Source organism: Theileria equi, chromosome 1 (assembly GCF_000342415.1).
Source record: "Theileria equi strain WA chromosome 1, complete sequence".
Lineage (NCBI taxonomy): Eukaryota > Apicomplexa > Aconoidasida > Piroplasmida > Theileriidae > Theileria > Theileria equi.
The window spans coordinates 1,516,370-1,541,691 of record NC_021366.1 but is presented as its reverse complement, the minus strand read 5'-3'; the positions used below and the strand labels follow the sequence as shown (position 1 = coordinate 1,541,691).

Sequence of the window (25,322 nt, the reverse complement as noted above, 5' to 3'; positions counted from 1 at the left end):
AGTAGTAAAAATGTCGGTAATTAGGCCTAAAGATGGCGGTGAACTCGATAACTTGGAGAAAAACAGAGAAGATCATCACGAGTTCATGAAAACAGCGAGTAATTACACCGATCCAATCTCTGAGGAACGCTACAGCTCCTCGAGCAACCTCGCTGCGGATTTTGGCACAGTAAATCGACCCGGACCAAATGCAGGGGTAAATTCTGGTTATGGAACTGGAGGACCTCGAAAAGAAAATTCAATTGACACATATATAAACAATTTTGTAAATAAGAACGAAGCATACAAGGCAGTTATCGCAAATCCTGGCACACCAATTTTAAACAATACAGCTTCCTCTGGAGACTCTAACATGGATGCGTCTTTATTATCAAATTCCGATTTCCCGGTTGACAGGGGTTACGGAAATGAGATTGACTCTGTTCGCGACGATACTAGTAGGTACACAGGGACTAGTAAATATAGAGAAATTGACCCTTGTGAGACACAGGCTGATGAAAATGTCAATGCGGATTTACACATTTCCCGTTTTATGCGTTACAACACAACGAGCAACGCCTCACTGGATGATTGCACCCTTCCATTTTATTACAATACTCATTCCAAGGATGATCCGGTCTCCACCAGAGAAAGGGATGTGATTGGTAACATAGAGTCAATGTCAATTAGGGAAAATAGGCACCCAATTTCTAGTGGTACACCAAATAACATTACATCGCATTATTCCAATGAACCTGGTGAACAGGAGGGTTCATGGGATAAGCTTTGGGATTTGAAAACCCTTCTTCATGATGCAAATAACCCAAAAGGTCCTGATCCTTTGAAAGAAATACGCTCCGGTGTTAGTTACCCGGATCCTACTCTTTCAGATGAGAATTTATCCAGTGATAGTGGGCCCGAATTTTTCAGGGAATCAGTTCCGCATAGACCATCAGAAGATTCAGCTCACATATTTCAGCAAGCGGGAAATGTAGATGATGAGAAAGAGCCAAAGAGTGCCCTTGGCCACTATGTACCAATGGATTCAGGGGACCAAATTACCCTAGAAATCTACAAGTTTGAATTGGAAAAGGTTAAAAAGATAACGGATGTTCTCAAAAAACAAATTGCTCAAAAAGATGAGGAGATTTCAAAATTAAATGGACAGGTACACGAGTTTCAGATTTGGAAGTCAGAGCTTGATACAAGCAAGCATGCTTCCGTAATACAGTATAAAGCTGAAAGTGATGCAGTAGTCGCCATCAATTTTGCCAAACTGCAGGCTCAGATCGAGGAGACCCAAAGACTCGCAAACAAGTTACAAGAGGTTTGTTTACTTTTATCTTATACAAGCATTGTAGATGGAAGAGCAACACCGCATAAAGGACGATGAAATAAGGGCGCTTCGTGAACGCGTCATGGAGAATGAACTTGTTGCAAAACGTTATGATAGGGACGTTGCATCACTTTCGATTGACAAACAAATGTTGAAAAATTCGATTGCCGATATGGAAAAAACATTTAAACAACGTGAAATGCAGTTGAAACTTAACCTGGATGTAGAATATCAGAATCAATTGGCTAGTATACTAAAGGAACAGGATCAACTTGTAGGCCTAATTGCAGATAAGGATTCTGAAATTGAAAAATGCAAAACATTGTTAAAGAATGCACAAAAGGAGTGCTCCCAACTACTTCAAGCTGTAAGTTTTACATTGCCTTTTATAACACTCTATAGATTGTAAAATTAAAGGAAATAATAATGAGAAAGAATCAAGAACTTGGCCATTTTAAGGAGAAGGTTATTGAGCTTGAGTCTTCGTTGATTGTAAACGATAAGACCTCAGAGCTTCGAGTTGCACTTAAAAATCAGGACACACTCAGGGAGCGTATTAGGGAGCTAGAGTATAAGCTTGAGAGACTCCAGGAATCTGCTAGCATGCACGATAAGGTTAAGGAGGAGAACTTTTATTTGCAGGCAAAGATCCACAAATTGGAGTCGAGATTTTCACTTGCAGATGGCAAGAATGTTATGGAGTTTTCGAATGAAAAGCATAATCAGATGCTTCCTCTTTCTCTTGCAAATTTTTCCTTGAAGAAGTCTTGACTGCCGTGTTTGTAATCGCCAACATTTAAAATTTGAGGTATTTACGTGTACATTTTATTATTATTATCATCATATACCAATTTACCAGAGATTTTTTAATCACTTGCTAGGGATCACGGTCTCCAGCATATATGGAGTAATTTGTGACAGAAAATCAATATGGCTGGACGTTTTAAATTCATTCACAGTGACTGTGTTATGGACAACTGCCTATTACCCAGGACTGCTGCAACGGAAGATATACTAGATGTTGAACTCAAGATAGAGTTGGATAAACATATTTCCATGATTGTACCACTAGTGTACCTAGTGCTTATGTACTTGTTAGTGGAGGTAAGGATGATTGGACTGTGTTATGTACTCTGTGGAAGTTGATGATTGGATAGACGTTGAAGTGATTTCTACTGAGGACTGTGTTGATAGTTGTTAATCTTGTTCTGTGGATAGTCTCTCTGACGGTGAGCTAGTTGTGATAGAGGATGCATGACTAGACGGTATTGCATTGAGACTACTCATGGATCTCAGAGTTTTGAAAGACAATCTCTCTGAACATGGATGGTAAGTGCTGGACTAGGGACTTGCTCTGAGAACTCTGGTAATAATGACGGACAGAGTAACCATTGAGCTAAAAAACAAGCCAAATAATGGCCCTCCATATACTTGTGACTACCAAGCAAATACTACCGGAGGTGGTAAAAGTGTTACCATTTCTGTCACAAGGCATGAAGACTCTCCTGGCTTCTACAGGTATACCCATGAAAATTCAACTAAGGATTCTTATGGGAAAAGTTTACCATTCAGACTAAAGGAAATCCAGGATGAGAATGGGAAGATAGGTGGAGTTAGAGAATCTCAAGATGATAAGGAGGTAACCTCAGTTGAAGCATATTACTGGAGGCATGAGAATGGCGGTGGTCAGACACCCACGAAAGTTCTCTTGGTAGGAGTTACCGCTGCTGGATCAGATGGAACTAAGTATTATGTCAGGAGTAGTGGTAAGGAATGGGTTGAAAAACGACTAAATGGTGACCTAGAGAAAATTCTGGACGAACAAAACTGTTACAGTAACGATGCGATAACCTTAGATCTTAGCAGGAATAATTCCGAGCAACCTAAGTATGGTAAAGGGTACTGTTGTGATGATCATAAGAATAGTCCCAGGGTCACTGTGGAGGAAATACCAGTTAGCCATAAACATCATAATCACGGAAGGTCCGCTAAATTCTATAAGCACACCATTGGTCCTACTTCAAAATTAGCTGGTATTAAATACAATGAGGGCGGTAGTTCTGATCCAAAGAATAGGAAGCGTGTAACTTTAAATGGACAACCATTTCCTATTCCAAATGTAAAGAATGTCTATGCATTATACTCCGGTGAGAGTAAGGAACCTAAGCTTATATATGTCAATAGTACTGGGGGTTCAGGTGTTTCAGGATGGTTTAAGAAAGGGAGTGGTACTAATGGAAACTGGGAGAAGGCCGAGAAACTCAACAGCATAACACCCGAGAACTTTAGAGACCTTGACTGTAACAATTGGAAGGCACTCAAAGAAGAACTTAATCATGATACTTCGGACTTGGAAGAATGCCAAGAATCCAAACAACAACTAGAACAAAGACAACAAGAAGCACAACGTTCTGGAGGTGAAGAATCTGAAGGACAAGGATATAAAGCTGATGCTGGTGGCAAAGAAGCTAGAGCTCAAGAACAAGGTACTTCTCCTAAAAAGCCCGATCCTAATGATAAAGCTAAAGGCCCCGGTGATACCGCTCCTGGACTTTCTGGATCTGCTGTTGATGAAGCTAGTGGTAATGCTGATGGAGATTCTCATTCTGAAGGTACTCAATCTCCTGCTGCTAAAGAATCTGCTTCTGAACCTCAAGCTCGTTCTGGTGCTGAAGCTGGAACTGCTCTTCCTCATGGCCAAGGAAATTCTCCTGGTCAAAACCCTTCTTTTTGGGATAAGCCTGAAAAATCTATTCCTACTGTCTTGACCGGTGTTGGCGTTGTATCTGGATTAGTTGGTCTCGCGGGATTCAAATACTATAAGAGTCATAATGGAGACCCATGGGTTAGACAGATATCCTAGAGTACTTAATGTACCATATCGAGTATGCATAGACTCTTCTTCGGACTTTTATTCTGTAGGAGAATATGCCATTCATCCATACTGCCCATTCTGCTCACACCAGTTGAGACATGAATGGATTACTACCATGGAAGGATGGAGGAGCGAGTAGGATAGAGGGATAATAAATAGTACAGGACAGAGAATCTAAGGAAGACTAAGGAGTCTCTTAATCCTACTTTCTTGGTTCTCCTGATACTAAACTTATCTTGAACTAAAGGATGGAGGTTCTAGTAAAGCTGAAGAATCTACTGCTGGATACTCTACTGTATGTCATGCTAATAGTAATTCTAGAGGACCCTAAAGACCTGTTGGTAAAGTTAAAGAACCTGAAAGAGCTGGATCTGAAGAACAAGCTCTTAGTTCTTTTGGCCATACTACTCTTACTTCTGTTCATAGTGTCTCTAGTCACTTGCTGTATCTCAAAGACCCCTGACAACTTCTACCTCTCTCTGGTCATACTCTTTCCTTCCCTATGGTTCCTCAAGCTGATATTGATTCTCTTTGTCTTGAAAGACTTTAAGCTCAGATTCAAGCTCTAGCTCTTAAAGATTCAACTTAAAGGACTTCTTGGAGCATCATGGTATATAACCCTATCAATAATGGCAGTCCCACAAGTAATAATTCAGCTTAGACACAAGCCAAAAGATGAAAAAATTCCTAAGAGATATAGTGGTGGTAAGAGAGTTAACATTACCGTCACAAAATCTAATTACCCTCTTGGATCTGACTTCCTCAAGTTTACTCATGAATATAAGGCTTCTGATGGAAGAAAAAATCAACCATTCACACTATTGGCAGTAATTGATGATCAGAGAAATAATCTAGGAGCTATAGGAAATAACGTGGAAAATGTTTCCGCTTATTATTGGAAGCATAATCTTACTAAGGCTCTACTAGTGGAAGTGGTATCTAGTGGAAAAAGTGGGACTAAGTATTATGCCAGGGGTACTAGCAGAAATCAATGGACCTCATTTACTGTATCTTCAGGCTCTCAATCTATCCAACTCCAGCCTACACTTCTTGAGGAGAAACTAGATGAACTAGTTTGTGAACATCACAATGCAGTCACAATGGATATTACCCAAAACAATTCTAAGACTTATGCTGGTAGAACGTACTGTTGTTACAAGCATTATGGCCAAAGAAAGGTCTCCGTTTCTGGTGATAAAGTTTCCTGTGTGCAACATAGCTCAAGCTCTATTACATACTACAAACATGAAGCTAATGCTGGTAAATGGAAGGTAGCAGCTATTAAGTACTATAATAGTGGTCCTAATACTCATAGGATAAGAATAGAGATTCCTGGCCTTAACTTTCCTACCAAACAATCAGGAAAAGTTACAGTTTATGTTTTCTACTCCGATAATAGTAGGAACCCTGTTCTAATATATGTTGACTCATCTGGGACAAGGCCTAGTGTTAAAGGTTGGTACAAGCAAAATACTGGTGGTAATACATGGGAAAATGCTCCTGCTAATCTCAACAACATAACACCAGAAGATTTAGAGAATAAGGGGCTTGACTGTAAGGATAATGAGGGCTTTAAACAACTTGTAAAAACTTTAAGAGAACTTGGATGTTATGGCTTGCAACAATGTACTATTGATCCAGCACATCTTGGACAGAATGGAGTTCAACGTGAGGAAGTCCCAGCAGCTGACTTATCTGACCAGGTTCCTGATACGGAGTCTGAGACTAAGATTCTTCTACAAGGTACTCCAGTGGCTCAGATGGCTGAAGATGCTATAGATGGTGAAAGACTAAAACCTACTGCTCCTGTTGTTCAAGCTCTTACTCAACTAGGCCAAGAAGGCTTCAACCTTACTGATTGGGGTCCAGAGAACATTCTTGGAGCCTTTGCTGGCGTTTTTACAGCATCTGTCATAACTACTTTTGCATCATGGAAACTTTATAAGGCCTACCAAAATTACTCTGACCCTTGGGTTCGGCAGATCTGATGAGTTTCTATGGATTGATATTGGGGAGGATAATGATCGTAGGCCAAAGAGTCTCCTGATCCTACTCCTCAGCCTAGTTAATAATGGCGGAACTATTTTACAATGTAATGGCCATTTAAATATCACTCATTCATCCTGTGGATGGATTTCAACCATTAATGCAGTATGTTCTCCCTACCTGTGGTAGGTGGTAGAGACTCTCCCCTTTAGACTCCTCTCTTGTTGGTATACTGGAATGCTAGGACTTATGCAGACTCTTACTCTGTTAAAAATTACTGCATTTACCCCAATCATTCACCAAATATACTGTCATAGGCTAGGAATCTTACTCTATTAGAGCACTATGGTACCTTATGAACATTCCCGTAGCACCTGTCCTTATCTTCTTCTACCAGATGCTCATTCACATGTGGGCTCGTAAGAATGGTCTGGCTTGCCCAGCGTATCTTGTGGTCAAGAATCAGATATGGTTGGGACTTATCAACTCATTCTTGGTGACGTTACTGTGGATCATAGCCTACTTTCCTGGACTGTATAACTCTCAGCCAATTCCAGATGTGGTTGAGGTAAGGATAGAGCTGGATATAATATGTTCCTATGACTGTACTATTAGTGGACTCAACCGTGCTTATGTGCTTGTCAGCAATGTCCCTGAAGAGAGTCTCAAAGATTACACTAAGTACTGTCATACACCTGACACTTCTGGACATTTTAAAGGGAAGAGCTTTATTGTTAGGGAGATACAATGTGGAGGTAAGAGGGTAGAAAAAGTTTCTTTTCCAGAGCATGAATTTTGTAATCATGCAGAGGTATATCAGTCCAAAGAGAGTGGTAAGAGGTGCTTGCTAGTTAAGCTTCTGATGGAGGATGGATCTGCTTACTACTATTGTCCCAGGAAGAATGGTGATACTGGAGAGAAGAATGAGTGGTGTGTTTATAAGGTGTCTAGAGAGAAAGATGGGCAAGCCAAAGAGAATCTTAAAACAGTACTTGAACAAGCCAAAACTAGTATTTTCATCAGCCAGGCTCTTCAAATGGAGTTGCTCACTGGAGAATCAACTCAGACAGATACTCCAACTTCCACTGGCGATTATAAGGTTCGTCTTGACGTAAACAATACTGGAAATTATATCTGTGAATCTAACGCTGGAGGAAATGATGTAGTTATAACAGTAACGGATGATAAGACTCTTGTACATCCTACTCTAGAAAGCCAGTATACCTGTTATACTCACTCTCCAAGTTCAAAGAACCTCACTCTTGATAATCCTGTCAATGGGATTTCTGCACTAACTCTGAGTCACGCCAATGGAGGTCCACCTAAGAATGTAGATCATGTTCATGTCTACCGTAAAAAGTCTGGAGGTGAGCCAATCCTCCTGGTAGTTGTAACCATGTGTGGAGAGAAATGGTACTATGGTAGAAAGGAAGATGGAGTTGTTCGGAGTAGCCCTAAATGTTGCATAAAGGACAAGTGGATCGGTGGTAGGCTAAACTCTGAGAGGTGCCTGTTTCCAACAGATCTGGGAAAACTACTTGGTGAATCGATTAAGAACACTGGAATAGGAGCTAATGCATCAGATTTTCAGAAGAAGCTTAATCAGGATAGTGCTTCCCCTGGTAGAGGTGACGGTTACAGCTCTCCTAATTCCGGCCTTTGTACCGATACTGCTGTTGCTGATCCTTCTCATAAACACACTGTTTGTCTCAATCTTGGGAATGAATGTGAGTATTGGTCTAAGTGCCAAGGTGTATCTCAGGATAAGACTCTTGTAAGCGTTACTGAGATAATTGGTCAAGCTGGTAACCATGATCCTCCTAGTGGCTTCCGTAAATTTGTTCATAGACTAGACTCAGGTCAAAAGTTTTGCATTGAGTCTATCAAAGACCCCGACGGTAATCCATTAAATACCAGACCGCGCATACAAGGACTAGTTGATGAAGTGACAGTATACTATGAAAATACTGGGGGATATCCTCTTCTGCTATGTATTAAGAAGTCTAATGGAACTGCTGATGTCACTTACTCCCACTACTGCAAAGGTACTGACAACTGTTGGTACAGGTATAAATACGGAGAATGTAATGAAATACTACCTGGAAATGCTGACAGTGGACTATGGAAGCTGCTTGAGAAGCTTAAGGATTCACCACATCAACTTACTGAAAGGAACTTCTCTAGTGTTGCTATTTCCGATCTTGCTAGTCTCCAATCTGATCATCCTAATTATGACTACTGGAAGATTTTGGGTAATCATGATGGTGGCCCATGGTGGAATCCTGTATACTGGCGCTTGTCTCCTACTTGTATGCCACTGATTATGCATGGTTTAGCGGTTGGAGCTATGGGTTCCATTTATCCTCATTTGGTTCCAAAGACTTTGGTATCTGCTAAGTATGCTCGTATATTTGACATCCTCAGTATGTTTTTGGCAGCAATTACCCAGATTCTTAATCTAATGTTTGTCTAAATTAAAGTATGATCTATAAATTTAAAAGTTAGTTCACAATTGCTAGGGTGACGACAAGTGATAGGAATCAATTTTAGGTGTATTTGTACATGGTATACTTTGCAATTTTTGCGATGATAGCGATTTTTGAATGATGTTCCATAGAAAATCACATGTAGAAACATCTGCAGTCCTTAAGGAGTACGAGAGTCGATGCCATACATGTTCATTTTTCTCAGATTCTGATAATATGGCTAAATTGACATTTTCTTGATCATCAATACTTAGGATTGTTGTTTTCAATGCGGATGTTATGAATGAATAAAAGAGCCTACACGGTGAATGTGATTGTGGATAAACCATAAACATTTCCAGAATGTTATATGGACATACCTGTATTTTATCTCGGAATCCGGAGATGTGGTTTTTTCAAAGGAAAGTTTTCCTTCTAGTTCATCTAATTTACATTTCAAAGCTCGAATCTCCAAACTTTCCAAGTCGCAAGAATGTTTCCACATAGCAAGCCTCTCTTTTGACTCCTTTTTCTGCTGCAGCTCTTCAATATCACCTACACATTGCCATTAAATAGAGGGACACACTTACAATGCAAACTCTCGCACTGTTTCAACACATTTACAGCTCCTTGATGCTCCGCTTGTACATTTTGTAATTCGAGTTCCAGCTCTAGATTTGAGAATGTGTGAGTTTGATTAGCATTCATGGATGAATGTATTACAGATACAAGCAAGTTTGCACACTACATAATACACATTACCGTAATTCGTACCATTATATGATTGATGAGCGTTTTGAACCTTGTCTTCCAGAATCTCTGCGTGTCTTTTCTTCTGTGTTAAAAATTCCTCTAGTAGCCCATTTTCTATCTCCGTATCTTCTATATAACTTGAGCATGTCTCTATGAGATCATCAAAAGGGGATATAATGGACTGATTGGCATTGTAATTCAGGAAATCAACTTCCAACTCTGACAAGCGGTCCAGTTTTCCTAGAATTTTCCTTATTGCCTCGTTATTCTTATCAGAATTCATGTTATCATTTGTTCAAGTTTTTCACAAATTGGCGGAAAGCGTTTATCTGCAGGTAAAGTGGACAAGAATTACGCTGTAAACGCCAGGTGGTTAAATTTCTACGTGTACCCACACAGTTGCTTACCCACGGCCCATTTTAGATGATAAAATTGTCGTATAACAAACGTTCGATGTTGTGTGAGCTCTGTACACCATAGATGGGTGTGTGGACCTGCCAGGGTGTAGATGGACCCATAAGTAGAGGGTTAACTGCCTGTACATTTAGCAGACGTACATCTCATTGGTTTTTATTTTTTAGATTTATCGCGAATTAGCTGAGATGAGGGTTTAGTCGCCAGGCGCTCAACAAATCGTCCCTTTGTAGCCGAAATAATTCTCTAAAAATTATTACCTACAGAACCAAGGACAATATACCGCCCAAACACGAATGATATCAATTTATACATCCTCCTAATATGACTAATAAAAATATAGATAGTAGAATTCGCCGATCAACCCAAGGAAATGATGATTCAACGTCAATATGCCTGGATACTCAGTATATAGACACATCAATTGATAAAAAGAGACCCAAAGACGTTGCACGTCGATCGGAGGATACCGGAGTATCCATTGGCAATTCATCCTCTGCTGATGCATCTACAGATGGCTCGGTATCTGGCAAATTCATTCCAAAGAAATTGAGTATATTCCCTTTGAAGAAACTCGAGGCTCAAAATGGCTCATGGTTTGACGTTTTTGGGTTTGGAAAATCTGTTTTGCAGACTCCTATATATGGTCTGGCCATTCCTCAGTGCAGCTGCGAAAGAGTACCTTCAAATCCCCTGCTCTATAACATCGAGGAGGCTATAAAGGGAAAGTCAAAGTTAAAGGGTATTCCTAAACAAGTAAAGGGAGAAAGGTGTACTAGATTTAATCAGTGGTGGCTAAAATGTTGTCAGTCTGCGGTTTTCAAACAAAGCGGTATTTATTGGACCCTTATACATTTGCTTGAAGTCAAGGTAAATGTAGATGGTAAAGAATCGGCAGTTTGTGACCTGGTATTAGGAGGAAGGACAACATTGGCGATTGAACTAGATATTAGGAGAACATACCCTTCTCTTAGATTTTACAATAAATATGGCCGTTCCATGCTAAGGAGGATTTTAATGGCGTACGCATTCTTCGATCCAGAGGTTGGCTATGTTCAGGGATTAAACTTTATAGTGGCCAATCTTTTATGGCACTCTAGTGAAGAACAAGCGTTTTGGGCCTTGATTTCCCTCATGTACTTATACGATCTCAGACCAATGTTTTTACCCGGACTTCCTGGTGTTTTCAAGAGGTGTGAAATTTTGGAGCATGTGATGGCTAAACACCTCCCAGCATTGCATGCTCATTTGAGAAATGTTGGAGTTCACATTCCAATGATTTCTTCAGACTGGTTTATGACGCTCTGTGCAAACTCTATTCCAATAAAGCCACTTGGACGTCTTTGGGATTCGTTCTTTTCTGAAGGATGGGTTACAATTTTTAGATTTATAATTTTTAGACTTCGACAGTTTGAAAAATACTTGTTAACAATGTCAGATATCGCCGACATAATGAAGGTGATAAAGTATGGAAATACGAACATAACTGAACGATGGAGTTTTACGGATTTTATCCCAGGGTTCGGATCAAATATAAATAAAAAGAAGCTGGAGTTGATAAATGCTGCGTATTCGACAAACGTTGAAAATTTAACGAATGATCCAAATAGAAATTCAAACGAAAACGACTGGCTATCAATTGTGGAAGAATCTCTAAGCTGCAATGTTGAAGCAAGTTATATTGAAGAACTAGATCTCACGAACTCAGAGATTTTATATCATGATTGCACGCACGTTCCTATAGACTCATTTGACTCTGTACTTGGTCTTACATCGCAAACATCACGTGACGAACCAGTTGCCACTCCAATGTCTGACAATCTTTTTTATAAAACTCCTGTAAATGATAATTCCCCTGAAAGAGATCCTGAGTTTATGGAAGCCCATTCTAACGAGGAAAATAGCGATACTCAAGAATACGTGGATACTTTTGGCGTCCATTTGGATACTGAAGCTGAAATGGACGATAGATTAATATCAAAGCTCCAGAATAAACATATTCACGAGGCTGAAACACACGATGGCCTACCTATACATTTGTTGGAGGAAAAGGGTCTTGGGGATGTTGCAAAGAAGTTAACAAATCTTGCAAATTCATTCAAGGCTCAATTAGCCGCAATTGGAGTTTCAAACGCATATTCTCTACACCTTCGTGCACTTCACGATGAATAATGCTAGTTTTTGTAATGTATTTTAGGGTACATGCATTTTGTATAGTATATAGCATCTATCTAGTATAGATTTAGGTTATGCATTACCAAGTTTATTAGGTCATGCTTTTATCTTTCAGGATCATCTACAGGTATCATTCGGTTGTATTCTTGAACTCTTATCGGAAGCCACATGAACTTCTTTCTGTAATACAGTGAAAGCGGACGATCAGCTTCAATCTCTAGGTGAAGGATTTTTGTATTTTCATCGACCAATGTTACTAATGCACTTTTACATCTTACATTATTCTGATATGATCTCCAGACAAAGAGATCTCCATCATGAACATGATTTACCATGACACCAGAGTTGGGCACATACCTTTTGACGGTACCACCACAAGTGCTCATGACCCTAATAAAACCATTACTTTCTTGATTTTCAAGATTAATTGATATACCGATACTGTCCACATGGCTAAACCAAGCAATTAGGACTAATAAAATCTTAGTGCTTTTCATTATGACGTTTTATATTACAAAGTTATTCTTTAGTAAGTGAAGATTTGATAATTCACTGGGGATTACTACATGTGTTGTGTAGATACGCTAGTATAGGAAAAAATTTTATTCGATCTGACATCGTTTTGATATATAGACCTCTTACTTCTATTGTGCATGCAAACTACTGGGGCGCTGCTATGCTGCAGTTGTGTAGGTATATTCCTTCAACACTATTCGGAATATCTATAGTTTTATCAACTATATTAGGTACAGAAATATAGTTTATGCAGAGGAATGCTTTTACAACTTGTAGATACGCTGGGATTAATAATTTGCCGGAACGGGTATTTTCTTGTAGTTTTACACGTTGAAATGTGACATTACATTATACCAATAGCTACTTATTACACAACTGCACATCCTAGACCAATTATAATCCATAGTTGACCATAAACATGAGCTACTAAAAATAGCTGAGGACAGATAGAGAATGTGAATGTAGAATGACCCAAAAAATTTAAGTGAGTCCGAGTAATCTCTTAAATATCATTGCAAAAGGATGTAAATTTGCGGACCAGACAAAATTTTGTACGGTATTAGAAATTCAGAGATTCGTCATTCTCCAAATATTTTATTATTTATATACATTTTCTGAATTTACAAACTGTATTTTTAAATTTAAACCACGAATCAATGCCTTTAAGGTTCACTCAATCTATTTTAGCGCTTTTCTTCCCATGTTGAAGTTTTATTTCATTAGTAGGTCTGGTCTTAACCAAGTTGGCCAGACACCAGATTCACAATAGGTTTGTCAGGCTCAGGTATATACGGTCTTTGACTAATTTCAGAGCGAGCCCCGGTAGATTCCTCTTCTTCAAATCAGTAGATATCTGTACTTTATTTTATATTTTTGTGTACTTTGAAATATACGACACAAAACGTGTTCCGTATTGACACATCTGTTATGTGGATCGTGAGCACCGGGGAATCTCCTTCCGAATACTGGGCATTTTGAAGGAATTAGGAAGGTTATTTATAAATAGAGACGCATTTTACTTACTCATAGTACTAGGTACGAAACCACTAGTTAACGAAACATAGTTCCTGGAGTGTAAATGTGCTAAACTTATCCGTACAAATTGAGCCGGAGATTTCCTCCACGACAGTTCCTTACGGGAACAGACCTATGTATTTCCTGAGTTTGTTTACGTTTAAAGCCAGTTATGAATAATTTAGCCCTTGTACCTATCCACAATAAGGAATGGGTCTGTTTGACAAATTTGGAGCTACTATAGGAAAAGCGAGTCTTCAACCTCTTTGTTTATTCAACCTTGAATATTCATCCACGTAAAAGTGCGGATGGATTCATTTGTATCCAAACGATGTTATAAGGGCTTCAATGTCTTCCCAAACTTCATCTCTAGTGCGATTGGCGTCGATTACCGTACATCTGGAGGCTGCACGGAAACATGATATAACGAGTTTAGTCTCTTCGTAAAATACTTTAAATCGCTCCTTTAAAACATTTACATTGTCATCGGATCGGCCTATACAGGCAATGCAATTACATATGCAATATATACCTGAATGAGAACTTCTCGACAACATACGATCAGCTGAAACATCTTCTGAGCACTCTAGTGAAATCAAATGTAGAGCTTCAACATCGTTGGACATTTCCCTGCTCCAGCCGTCTACATTATTCAAATTCCTTGGATATCCATCAATTATGACCACATATTTCCCCCAACCAAGTCCTTCTATCTTTTTACGCATTAGACGAAGGGTTATTTCCGCGGGGACAATTCTCCCTGAATAATTATGGACGTATCTTATAGAGTAAACATACCGGCATCAATGAAGGAGCGGATGTATTCCGACTCTGAGGATTTTGGGTCGCTCATTTCTTCACGCAAACAGTCTCCAGCGGATATATGCCTAAATCCGAACCGTTCCACCATTCGTTTGGAGAGCGTGCTCTTGCCAGAGCCTGGCATACCAACCAAAAAAATCTACAAGTAGAGTATATCGCTGTGAGTGCTTTATCATAGACATTAAAATAAAGGTACTATACAATCTCATATGTCACTGGTGAATAAATAAATGTCTTTTCGTGTGTACGTACAATTTTTTGCTTAACTTGGCTACTCATTTTACAGATTCACATTTATCTGGTCATATCCATGGTTATTCAGAGCCTTCACATATAACTTGATGCCTATAGCGTGGCAGTGTTTGAAACACTCTCTTGCTCTCGTTAAACTTTAAGCGGATGGGGGTAGTGATTCTGAGATCCTCCGAGTGTCTTGGTTTTCAGTGTAAACGTACGGCTTTGTACATATACACCGTGTGTTCTCTATAGGGGACGATTGCTTGCAATTTATCAATGCCGGTCCTGCACCAAATATAGCATATTATGTCTTTTTTGATGTATAATTCACCTTTGTCATGACCGCTGATTCTTCCAGCAATTCCACTGAGAAAAGTGTATGTTTTGAAGATTTAAAACCATGTAACGTCATATTTAGGGAGAAAACTGCAAACACCTTAAAGAGCTTTACGATCAATGCTTTAATCGGTGGTTTAAGAACGACTTCCTCAAGGGAAACTTTACAGACAAGTGTAATATAAAACTTAAAGACTACAGGGCGTGTTTAAAGGTATATTTGTGCTTATACATGACCTGTGCTGCATTGCTGATCTCCTTCCAACTATTTATACATCACATCTGCAGGAATATTTCTCTAAAAATGGAAATCACAAGATAGTTGAGATTATAAAGAGGTTTGATTGATATTGCCAAGGTTAATGATGAGTATTGCGGATCATCTTAAGGATTACAAATTCCACCTTGATTCCTGGAACAAGGTTCGACTGTCAGTTCAGATGAATATGAAGGCCATCTCAATCATATTGGAGAAGTTTAGACTCTACAATGTGCAAGAGGTTATTCCATATGATGACGATAAGACAATGAACGCAATTTTGGATTCATACTATGTACCTATTGGCGCTCCGCCTAGTACGAATGGACAGGCGGATAAACAACTTTTGGAAAAGTCACATTCAGTCGACCATGGTTTAAACACTTTAGAACCAGGAGATTTGCAGTATGAACCCCTAAGCGCAGTTGATTTGGATATTTCTGATTTGCGCCATATTGATGACGAATTGCATATTCCTACAAAGTCACCTGTATTGGCCTCTTTAATGATTAATCATCCGGGAACAATAACTCTATTTTTGCAGAAACAAAGTAATAAGATTATGCAGCTTATTTTTGAAATCAGAGCTATGTACGATGATTTCAAAAAACGCCACCTACCGAAAATGCAGTCCATCTACGATGCCTGCGAAGTATATAGGAATCGTATGATTTGTACTCATGTGCTAGAAGATATTCTGGGACCAAGAGGTTTGTGACGTTCTATGCTGTTCCTCAGTTTAATTTTTTTTGCCAATACACAAATTCCACAGATGACCCATCACACGTAATTGAAAGTTTCCAGTCGATAAACTCGGAAATTGATGATGTCTACGACTTTTGTAGAAATATTAACTCCTATCCAACGGACGATGGTGAGATTAGAAGGTACTTGAATTTTACACACGAATACCTCTCAAAGTTTTAATATTTAATTTTTTGTACTCTTACCCCTAAATAGTCTACATGTACCTGCATCGTGTTCTTAGAGTGTCTACCATGCGTGCCCACCAGTTACAGTCACTTGAGTATTTTCACCAATGTCCTATTGATGCTTGGTATTTGTTAATGTATGAACAAACCTAAGGAATAGAGGGGCTATTGTGTATATTTGCTGTTTGGACTTCCGTCGGTGATTTTGTTCACGTTCTAGACGCATATTCGACAAATTGTAAAAATGGTTGAAAATATGGAAGGTATAGATACAGATTTGTATTCTAGACAAATCGGAACCTTTGGGTTTGAAATGATGGGCAAAATCCAAAAGCTCAATGTGCTAATTATCGGCATAAAGGCTTCGGGGATTGAAATAGGTATGTCAAGATCCATATCGCCTTCTTTAGCTCATATTATTGCCACTATCCTTCAAAATATTTGTGTTATTCGTAAATCTGATATATGAAACCAGAATTTACAAATGACTATAAATCTATTTAGCAAAAAATTTGGCTCTTATGGGCGTAGAATCGATTTGCGTCTACGACAATGATCCAGTTCAAGTTAAAGATCTTGGAGTAAACTTTTTCGCTCGCGAGTCAGATTTAGGCAAACCGTCAAGCGCTGCTTGCTTACCACACCTTAGAGACTTGAACAGGAATGTTACCATTCGGAGCTACACAGGGGATATCACAGAAGTATGTATATTATTATTATATATGTGATGTTTAGGATTTGATACTAGAGTACGATGTTGTAGTTTGCTGCGATCAATCATTTGATCTTCTCAAGGCTGTAAATGAAAAGTGTAGAGCAAACAAAAAGAATAAACGTGTAGGATTTATTTCTGCAGATACTTTTGGTATGGTTGGCGCAATTTTTGTTGATTTTGGACCAAGTTTCACATGTGTTGACCCAAGTGGTAGAGAATTAAAAACAGCAATAGTAGAAGGTATTACAAACGCAAAGGAGGGTTCTGTTCATGTACATATTGATAAAGTTATGGATTTTCAAACAGGAGATTACGTTAGATTCTCCGAAGTTGAGGGAATGGTTGAATTGAACAGTGCCGACCCTGTTCCTATCAAGGTTGTTTCCAAGGATTCTTTCCTTGTTGGGGATACCAGAGAATTCTCACAATATACAAGCGGCGGTATTGTAACTGAAGTGAGGATGCCAAAGAAGATTGATTTTCGTTCTTTCAACGACTGTATTTTAGATCCATCAAAGACCGGTTTGATGACAATGGACTATAGTCTGTTCGGTCGAGCTGAGCAGTTGCACTGGATTTCCATGGCCTATAGAATGGGTGGAGATGTACTTGGGGGCTGCAAGGATTTGAACTCAAGAGGGGTATCCTGCACTGTAGAGGCTATTGATGAAAAAGTTATGGGTACTTTTGTCAAGCAGGCGCATTTGAGAGTACCTCCACTGGCTTCGTTTGTTGGAGGGGTTGTAGCTCATGAGGTGATAAAGTTCACTGGAAAGTACCATCCAATTGAACAGTGGTTATATTGTGACTTTACGCTTCCACCAGAATTTTCTGGTGATGGCACAGGAGCTGGTTCCAGGTATGCAGATCAAATTGCAATTTGGGGACAAGAAGTACAAAATAAACTTCAAAATGCAAAAATATTCATTGTAGGTTCAGGGGCACTGGGTTGTGAATTCATGAAAAACTTTGCACTGCTTGGTTGTGGAACCCAAAAGGAAGGATCGATTACGATTACTGATAATGATCGCATTGAAATGTCTAATATAAGCAGACAGTTCCTCTTTCGATCTAGGCATATTGGAATGTCAAAGTCCAAAGTTGCATCAGATGCTGCTGTTGATATAAATCCAAATTGTAAAATAAATCCATTGGAAGTACGCGTTGGTGAAGAATCCGAGGATATCTTTGATGAGCAGTTTTGGTCTTCTCTGACTATTGTAGTTAATGCTTTGGATAATATACAAGCTCGTCAGTATGTTGATGGAAGATGTGTGTGGTATGAGAAACCATTGATAGAGTCTGGTACTCTTGGAACATTGGGAAACGTTCAAGTTGTAATTCCGCATCTAACTCAATGTTATAGCGAAACTCAAGATCCTCCAGAGACTTCCATTCCACTTTGTACTCTCAAACATTTCCCGTATCAGGTCGAACACACAATAGAATGGGCACGTGATGTGTTTGAAGGATTGTTCACACAAATCCCACAGGACTTGAAAAAGATTTGCAACAATGAAGATGACATTCATGATATACCGGCTGAGCGTTTGAAGCTGATCCTTAATTTACTAACACTTGACAAAGCACATGTAAAGGAAGGATTGTTAAAGATTTCCGCAGAGTTATTCAATCAGTACTTTGTGAATGACATTCAGCAACTTTTGTATTCATTTCCAAAAGATCATGTAACATCTGAGGGTCAAAAGTTTTGGAGCCCTCCAAAAAGAGTACCTTCACCATTGACTTTTAGTCTTGAAGATAAGGTGGTTTCCACCTTTATTATAGCAGCATCACAAGTGTTTTCGCAAATGCTGGTAAGTTTATTTTTTTATAGTTACAATGTTTTAGGGATTAACCATTGAGGTGTTCCCCTCCGATTTGACATGTCTCGGGGATCTTGTTTTCCCGGAATTTGCTCCTCGAGTGATAAAGTTGTCACAAGATAACTTAAACCTGGAGATTGAAAAGGTTTCTGTGGACACATCTCTTTTGAATACCATAAGATCTCATCAAAAAACATCACTCTCACTTGTCCAATTTGAAAAGGATGATGATACAAACTTCCATGTAGATTTTATTTGGGCTGCCGCAGTTCTTCGGTGTAGAAACTACTCAATCCAGGAATGTGATAAGATGAAGGCTAAGCTAATTTCTGGCAAAATCATTCCAGCGATTGCTACAACTACTGCAATGATTGGCGGTTTGGTAACTCTGGAGTTTATAAAAGCCATCATGTACAAATCACTAAAGATTGACCACTTTAGGAATGCATTTTGTTGCCTTGCAACACCAATATTTTTGCAATCTGAGCCACTTCCACCTAACCAAACAAAGGACAAGGATTATGATCCTGTGACTGGCGGTCCTGTTAGGGCGCTTCCTGAGAACTTTACAGTGTGGAATAAACTCGTTGTTCTCATTCCAAATGGAACAGTAAAGCAGTTGATTGACTGGATAAGAAGTAGGTTCAATATAGAAGTGATTATACTTTCTGCTGGAAACTTGTGCATATACAATTCGTTTTTGCCTGCACACAAAGCGAGCAGATTAACGCAGCCGATAACACAGGTATGTCTATCATATAGCTTTACTTGTATCTACAGCTTGTTGAGACCCTGGGCAAGAAACCTTTGGACCCCAAATCTTCACACTTGGTAATTGATGCAAGCTGCACAGATCAGGATGATGTCGATGTAGTAATTCCAACCATCAAGTTTGAATTTAGATGAAAAAGTTACATATATAATATTCCTATAATGTGTTGGAGTTTTAGTCGCAATTGGCGTGTTACCCACGAGTGTGTAGTTTTATTCGCAGCCTTTTGACTTTTCCGCGAGAAAATCAATGAAACACCTCTGAATATGTAACAATAGTTATAGTTACCCAAATGGGCGTCGAAGACATCCACGAGTTCCTTCCAGGAACTGTTTCTCTACAAATTGTTAATCCTAACGTCGAATTGAGGAAGAAAGGTCTACTATCCATCGACCTGGCGGTTAGAGACTTTATAAAGGAGGGAATTTCGGATAATAACGATGGTTTCGTTCCAGAAAGTCCAGATTCTGCGCGCATCATCAACATAGAATCTACAATAAGACGTTTCATGGATCACATAAAGTCCAAGTTCCTGGATAATCCAGACCCAAACTATAGGATTGGTGGACTAATGGCTATAGCTTGTACCGCTTTGGCCCTGGATGTAAGTATTTACATGTTTTAGTTGTGTCTAATATTTACACATTAAACAGGATCATTTGAGCAAATACGCCGATAGCTTCATCCAACTGGCTCTGGCGTCGTTTTATGATCAGGATATCAAAGTTCGTTACTATTCTTGCGAGGTTTGTGAACCGTAACATTTTGACACGGATTTTAGTCTCTGTATAACATAATGAAAAAGTGTAAACGTAACGCCATGATGCGAATAGGGGAGGTGTTTGATGGAATATGCAAGGTAACTGAACTATGATTAGCTGTAAATATCTTTCATAACGTTTTAATCTGTTGTAACATTCGATTTACAGCTATCCTCTGACCCTGATGAAGATGTAAAGTACGCCTCGCAAATATTGAATCGCTTGCTATGTGATATCATTTTAGAATGTGATGAAATTCCCGTTGATTTGATGACTGACATACTATCCAATCGCATTTTTGTTTTGAATCCATTCATAAGACAACTTATTGTAAGGAATGAATTTCTAAATAAGTTATTCTACAGATATCATGGATTGTGACTTTAAACTCCATTCCACGTAAGAATGTTTTTGTGGTATATCTGAAAACTTTAGGAATAAACATGATTGACTACCTTCCAAAAATTTTTCTAGGATTGTTCAATATGTTGACGGATATTAACAAGTAAGATTGCAAAAATGTTGAAACAAACATTTTTAGAGATGTTAGGAATTCTGCAGAGTCATGTTTAAACGATTTTCTCTTTTCCCTAGGAAAGAGGTACTCTTCCAAAACTAGTATGATAAGTGAAGAATTATTCAAAGTGGTTCTACTGAATTGTAAAAGACCAGAATTCCTTATTAAACTCCCAAACATAACTTGGATGCGTGAAATTGCGCGTTTGCAACCACAAATCATACACTTTGTAAGAATAACGCATAAATTATATTCAATTGTACAGAAAGGATTTCCTCTTTTTTTGGACCATATTATGGTCTGTATATCGGATTCTAGATCAGGTATTCATTTATTTGACGTTTTACAATGATACAGAAATAAGTAAGATTGCACAAGATGCCAATAAAATTTTGTATTCAACGGTAAAATACATAAATTAGTATTTGAATTTTCATAGGTTACGGATTTACAAACGTTTTCCTATGTTAATGAATTAACCAAAACCTTATCTGCACGACTAGACGATTCAACAAATGAACTTGTTATGCTTTCTATTCTCGACTGGTTTTGCCTGCTTCTTAAAACGTGTCCTTCCAAGATGATTTCGATATCCGCTGTTTTGTCAAAATCTGTTATATTATGTTTCAAACATTCGCATTCAGAGGTCATAATGGAGCATACATTACGGACATTGTTACTTGTAATTTTTCTTGGGGACGAACAATTTGAATTGCTTGCACAGCAACTTTTGGAGTTTTTCAAGTCTGAAAAATCTTTGCTTGTATGTCTTGCACCCTATATATAAACCTTTTAGGAGGATAGAGGAAGGATTGTATTGTTGAATCTATGCAAACAGGTCGGATTTGAAAGGTTTTACAAGATAATTACTGATTGTATGAAAAAGGAAGACAATAAAGAGTTTTTGCACAAGATGGTACACTCTCTCAATTGGACCCTTCTTACATCAAACGAAGCCGAAGAATTCAGGAATAGTCTTCTAACTGGAGAGAGAAAAACTTTAACTAGACAGCTTCAGGACATTTGGTATGTGAATATTAAAAACTCGGATAGCTATGCATAGGAAGCAAGACTTGCCTTCCGCTCTTTCATTCGCGCTGTGGACTGAAAATTATGACTTGGCTCTTCAGATAGTTGACAAAATGTCTGTTTTTTGTATTACCAATCTTAAATATTGTAGCCCTTTGCACCCTCTAAGTGTTGACTTTTTGGTAAATCTGGACAAGGTTGTACAATTGTTGGATACACGCATTTTCATCCGACTTCGCTTGCACCTCCTGAAACCGCACAAATATCCTACACTATTAAAATCGCTTTTAGGTACGGCAAATCACATGCATAACGTCATCATGTGTAGGAATATCCATGATCTTACCACAAAATGAGACAAATCGATCGTTGATAAGACGGCTAAAAATATCGCAACTTACGCTAATCGGAGAGAATATACATGGTAAACACGTATCGGATATAGAGTAGTTACACCTACTTTCCCCATCTTCTGATGGATTTATTAAAAATTTCTATACAGTCTACAACGTTTTGTAGTGAAAGCCCGAACCTCTCGTGAATTTCAGCCTCGGATAAAAACCAAGGTTGAATACCTTCTTTTCCAAATGGGTGTACAACAGTCATATCTAAGCTAAATATACCACTAATACACGTCATAATTTCGGAAATAAGCATACTGAGGTCGTAAAAACTGCATTTATAGTTGCGCAACAAATATCCAAGGGATTCCTTCAGGTTCATTCTGAGAGAAATTATCAAGTCAGGCATACTAGTTATAACTGTACCAAATGTGCAAATAGTATTTGCTATGACTGGCTGTATGACATCATAGTCTGGTGGTACTTTATATTCTACAGTTAACCCGGATTTTGCATTTCCACAAATCCATTCAGAGTTTTCATCTACAACTTTCTGTCGTTTATTTAAATGATCACATAAACTTTTACTCAAAATCTTCCTGTGGGCATGAGTTTTGTCCGTTATAACCAGTAAAAGTCCCTTGTTTTGCTCATCCTTTACGTCAGAGGATATCAAAATGTCATGCCCTGATTTCTCAAGATGATACACATACGATCCTCCTATATCATCAGAAACAGTATTGCGATGCAATGGACCCTCAATATTCTTATTTTGTATTAGTCCTTCTACGAAATCCCTGATGTAAAACCTTTTGTCAAATTCATTCCCGCCATAATGGAGGCTTTCAACGAGCTTTTTGTTGCATTTGCGATATCTTTCTGAGAAGTAAGCATTCAAAAGTCCATCAGTATTGTAAATTGTAACAACGGTTACTCCTCTGTCCAGTAGTTCTCTACAAATTCTGAAGATCTCATATTCTAACCTGTCCACCGGCGTAAAATTTATTATACATGTATCTAAGACTATTACAACATGACTGTAAGAGTTTAAGCTCGTTTCCATTTGCAGTTTTCTCAACTTTGATCCCTGCACGCTTTTACAACTAAAGGTGCTATACCAGGCCCACAAAATACAGATTTAACAAGATTCATACCAAGTTTTCAGCTCTAATCTGCATTTCTAACGATGCAAGTGGGCACATGGTGAAAAAATGGCGTATGATTGGCAGAACTGCCCTTACTGCGTTGGAAACCACGACACATTGTAGCGTTTATCGTTCGCACGGAATGATTGACGGATATTTTAATGAAATTTGGATTCTGTTTTGTACTAGAATCTTAAAGGACAGGATGTATTGGCAAGACGTCTTCTAGGATGAAACTGTCCATTTGAGATCAGCTGCCTATGGATCTTTCTTTGTCATTATGTCGAGTTATCTGGCATTTCACTCTAATCACCTGGTATTGCTGTATTTTGTGCATAATAGGCTCCGAAAGACGACTACTGCTCTTTTATTGCCATGTTCCATTAGCTCACTAAATCGTATTTCAGACCATAAATAGTGGAATACGCGTAATTTCATATACAATAATCACACACTAGACAAATAGATTATCGCTATAGTCGCTATGAGGTATAGACAGAGCACAGCTAGCCACAAACGCATGACCTCTTTTCGTTACACACGATATGCTTTTGACCTAGAATATACGAATAAACCTGGTCTGCATAGTCATTATCCTTCAAACATCCATTTATACCCATTGGTAATAATAGACAGGTGGTTAACCAAAACCGATAATCTGAAAGTGAGTAAACTTTTGTTGCAGTAATTACCTCACAGGTATACACAAGTGTAGCATTTCGCACCGAAATTTCGCTTCATTTATATTCCTGGGAATAAAAATACCGCTAACTATGAACTGAGAACATCAATGTAAAAATGTACGAATTTTGAAGCAACTTTATGGATATATAATGATACAGTCTACAACGAAAACTGTAGATGTTAATTATGGTAAAGCTTCTGATATAGATTGTAGCGCCAGATCAATGCCAGAATCGATTTATTACTTTCCTGTTGGTAATCCAACAGAACCTCTCATTCAAACTTTACGCATTTTAAGGAGGGCTAATTTCTTTTGGAGTAGACACTACGATTCTGAGTTATTTCATCAAAAACAGATTGAATGTGCGGTCTATTTTTATGGATTAGTGCCTTATATTACAATTTTGGAACCCCTGGTACGTGTCAGCTACATTTACAACAGGAACCCATCGTCAATAAATAAGAACCTTTTGATCAATATCTACGTGACAATTTATTCTGCCCTAGAGAGTTTAAGACAATATAGCGAGTACAACTACAATGAGCTGACAGAGGTTTCTATAAGGAGAAGTTTACGTTCCAACTGTTGCATACCACTACCTGCCAACATTGTTTATTGGTATCTCAGGGTTTATACTTTCATGACATCAAAAGAGAGACACACCAGTTCAGAGATTTGTATGTATTACGGATCCTTGAATACAAATGATCATGTTCAAACTATTCCGAATGGAACAGGTTCCAATGTTACTAAGACCCTTCCAAAAAATGACTCAGAAGGTGATTGTGAAAATGTTCAACAAACAGCAGGATTTACCCATTCACAATCCGCGAACATACCAAAGGTTCTACCTATAACTTCTAAAGAAGGCGAATTTGCACAATGTGCAGATTATCTAATGGATTCTACATATCATTTAGAGGATAATAAGACATCAAATAACGTCACCTTTCCAATAATGGAACGTACGTTTGCATGTTTCAGGAGATTCATATTTTTGTGTTTATTCAAGGCAATTTATTTAGACTTTGATGGTTCTACAGTCCCGAGGAACCCACCAGGGAATGAGCGTCTAATGGTTCACAACAGTGACGAGGATAATGTTGCAAATATCGGTGAGTCCATAGATACTAGATACGCTGTGCTTGTTTTCATATTCAAGAGAAACGACAATCGTAGTAAAGTTCACAATTCACCCAGACATCTATCATACAGAAGAGGTACAAGCGAAGCTGCTGCCGAGAAAAGGTCAGTTATTTCAACCTTTTAGACATTGATATTCATTACATGTGTGCAAGAGATAACCAAAATTGCTGTAGGTGTTCATTTGGAGGCATATCATCTGATTGGATGTTGCGGTGCCATAAATGACAAATGCGTTTGTGATTATCATCAATAAATAACATTTAATATTTTAAACATATGTATTCCG

General features: G+C 38.5%; 14 protein-coding genes across 14 annotated transcripts, besides 1 other annotated feature; 10 read left to right on the top strand and 4 right to left on the bottom strand.

Moving 5' to 3' along the window:
- Nucleotides 1-10: 10 nt before the first annotated feature.
- BEWA_025200 (hypothetical protein) lies at nt 11-2,086 on the top strand (the record flags this gene model as incomplete). The annotated part of the gene is made up of 3 exons (XM_004829280.1): nt 11-1,306; nt 1,341-1,682; nt 1,718-2,086. The coding sequence occupies 3 exons, from the start codon at nt 11-13 to the stop codon at nt 2,084-2,086; spliced, it is 2,007 nt and encodes a 668-aa protein (XP_004829337.1).
- A 601-nt stretch (nt 2,087-2,687) lies between these two features.
- BEWA_025190 (hypothetical protein) lies at nt 2,688-4,178 on the top strand (the record flags this gene model as incomplete). The annotated part of the gene is made up of 1 exon (XM_004829279.1): nt 2,688-4,178. One exon carries the CDS (start codon nt 2,688-2,690, stop codon nt 4,176-4,178), a length of 1,491 nt encoding a protein of 496 aa, XP_004829336.1.
- A 641-nt stretch (nt 4,179-4,819) lies between these two features.
- On the top strand, nt 4,820-6,178 carry BEWA_025180 (hypothetical protein; the record flags this gene model as incomplete). Its single annotated transcript, XM_004829278.1, has 1 exon — nt 4,820-6,178. One exon carries the CDS (start codon nt 4,820-4,822, stop codon nt 6,176-6,178), a length of 1,359 nt encoding a protein of 452 aa, XP_004829335.1.
- A 395-nt stretch (nt 6,179-6,573) lies between these two features.
- On the top strand, nt 6,574-8,649 carry BEWA_025170 (hypothetical protein; the record flags this gene model as incomplete). The annotated part of the gene is made up of 1 exon (XM_004829277.1): nt 6,574-8,649. One exon carries the CDS (start codon nt 6,574-6,576, stop codon nt 8,647-8,649), a length of 2,076 nt encoding a protein of 691 aa, XP_004829334.1.
- A 42-nt stretch (nt 8,650-8,691) lies between these two features.
- On the bottom strand, nt 8,692-9,835 carry BEWA_025160 (hypothetical protein; the record flags this gene model as incomplete). The annotated part of the gene is made up of 4 exons (XM_004829276.1): nt 9,416-9,835; nt 9,232-9,312; nt 9,022-9,196; nt 8,692-8,959 (listed from the first exon to the last, which is right to left on the bottom strand). Exons 1-4 carry the CDS (start codon nt 9,675-9,677, stop codon nt 8,692-8,694), a joined length of 786 nt encoding a protein of 261 aa, XP_004829333.1. The 5' UTR covers nt 9,678-9,835.
- Nucleotides 9,836-10,132: 297 nt separating this feature from the next.
- Nucleotides 10,133-11,980, top strand: BEWA_025150 (TBC domain containing protein; the record flags this gene model as incomplete). The annotated part of the gene is made up of 1 exon (XM_004829275.1): nt 10,133-11,980. One exon carries the CDS (start codon nt 10,133-10,135, stop codon nt 11,978-11,980), a length of 1,848 nt encoding a protein of 615 aa, XP_004829332.1.
- A 107-nt stretch (nt 11,981-12,087) lies between these two features.
- Nucleotides 12,088-12,480, bottom strand: BEWA_025140 (signal peptide-containing protein; the record flags this gene model as incomplete). Its single annotated transcript, XM_004829274.1, has 1 exon — nt 12,088-12,480. One exon carries the CDS (start codon nt 12,478-12,480, stop codon nt 12,088-12,090), a length of 393 nt encoding a protein of 130 aa, XP_004829331.1.
- Nucleotides 12,481-13,086: 606 nt separating this feature from the next.
- Nucleotides 13,087-13,107: a sequence feature (AT_rich).
- A 720-nt stretch (nt 13,108-13,827) lies between these two features.
- On the bottom strand, nt 13,828-14,718 carry BEWA_025130 (UMP-CMP kinase, putative; the record flags this gene model as incomplete). The annotated part of the gene is made up of 4 exons (XM_004829273.1): nt 14,588-14,718; nt 14,312-14,474; nt 14,046-14,273; nt 13,828-14,009 (listed from the first exon to the last, which is right to left on the bottom strand). Exons 1-4 carry the CDS (start codon nt 14,612-14,614, stop codon nt 13,828-13,830), a joined length of 600 nt encoding a protein of 199 aa, XP_004829330.1. The 5' UTR covers nt 14,615-14,718.
- Nucleotides 14,719-14,910: 192 nt separating this feature from the next.
- BEWA_025120 (hypothetical protein) lies at nt 14,911-15,256 on the top strand (the record flags this gene model as incomplete). The annotated part of the gene is made up of 3 exons (XM_004829272.1): nt 14,911-14,949; nt 14,991-15,122; nt 15,197-15,256. The coding sequence occupies 3 exons, from the start codon at nt 14,911-14,913 to the stop codon at nt 15,254-15,256; spliced, it is 231 nt and encodes a 76-aa protein (XP_004829329.1).
- Nucleotides 15,257-15,270: 14 nt separating this feature from the next.
- On the top strand, nt 15,271-15,885 carry BEWA_025110 (hypothetical protein; the record flags this gene model as incomplete). The annotated part of the gene is made up of 1 exon (XM_004829271.1): nt 15,271-15,885. One exon carries the CDS (start codon nt 15,271-15,273, stop codon nt 15,883-15,885), a length of 615 nt encoding a protein of 204 aa, XP_004829328.1.
- Nucleotides 15,886-16,343: 458 nt separating this feature from the next.
- Nucleotides 16,344-19,546, top strand: BEWA_025100 (ubiquitin-protein ligase, putative; the record flags this gene model as incomplete). Its single annotated transcript, XM_004829270.1, has 5 exons — nt 16,344-16,479; nt 16,604-16,800; nt 16,835-18,631; nt 18,666-19,385; nt 19,421-19,546. 5 exons carry the CDS (start codon nt 16,344-16,346, stop codon nt 19,544-19,546), a joined length of 2,976 nt encoding a protein of 991 aa, XP_004829327.1.
- Nucleotides 19,547-19,704: 158 nt separating this feature from the next.
- On the top strand, nt 19,705-22,169 carry BEWA_025090 (hypothetical protein; the record flags this gene model as incomplete). The annotated part of the gene is made up of 13 exons (XM_004829269.1): nt 19,705-20,016; nt 20,066-20,158; nt 20,194-20,271; nt 20,342-20,503; nt 20,539-20,572; nt 20,609-20,678; nt 20,715-21,013; nt 21,048-21,094; nt 21,130-21,453; nt 21,487-21,716; nt 21,754-21,834; nt 21,871-22,010; nt 22,048-22,169. The coding sequence occupies 13 exons, from the start codon at nt 19,705-19,707 to the stop codon at nt 22,167-22,169; spliced, it is 1,992 nt and encodes a 663-aa protein (XP_004829326.1).
- A 6-nt stretch (nt 22,170-22,175) lies between these two features.
- Nucleotides 22,176-23,266, bottom strand: BEWA_025080 (hypothetical protein; the record flags this gene model as incomplete). The annotated part of the gene is made up of 1 exon (XM_004829268.1): nt 22,176-23,266. The coding sequence occupies exon 1, from the start codon at nt 23,121-23,123 to the stop codon at nt 22,176-22,178; it is 948 nt and encodes a 315-aa protein (XP_004829325.1). The 5' UTR covers nt 23,124-23,266.
- A 772-nt stretch (nt 23,267-24,038) lies between these two features.
- Nucleotides 24,039-25,160, top strand: BEWA_025070 (hypothetical protein; the record flags this gene model as incomplete). Its single annotated transcript, XM_004829267.1, has 2 exons — nt 24,039-24,855; nt 24,916-25,160. 2 exons carry the CDS (start codon nt 24,039-24,041, stop codon nt 25,158-25,160), a joined length of 1,062 nt encoding a protein of 353 aa, XP_004829324.1.
- Nucleotides 25,161-25,322: the final 162 nt, after the last annotated feature.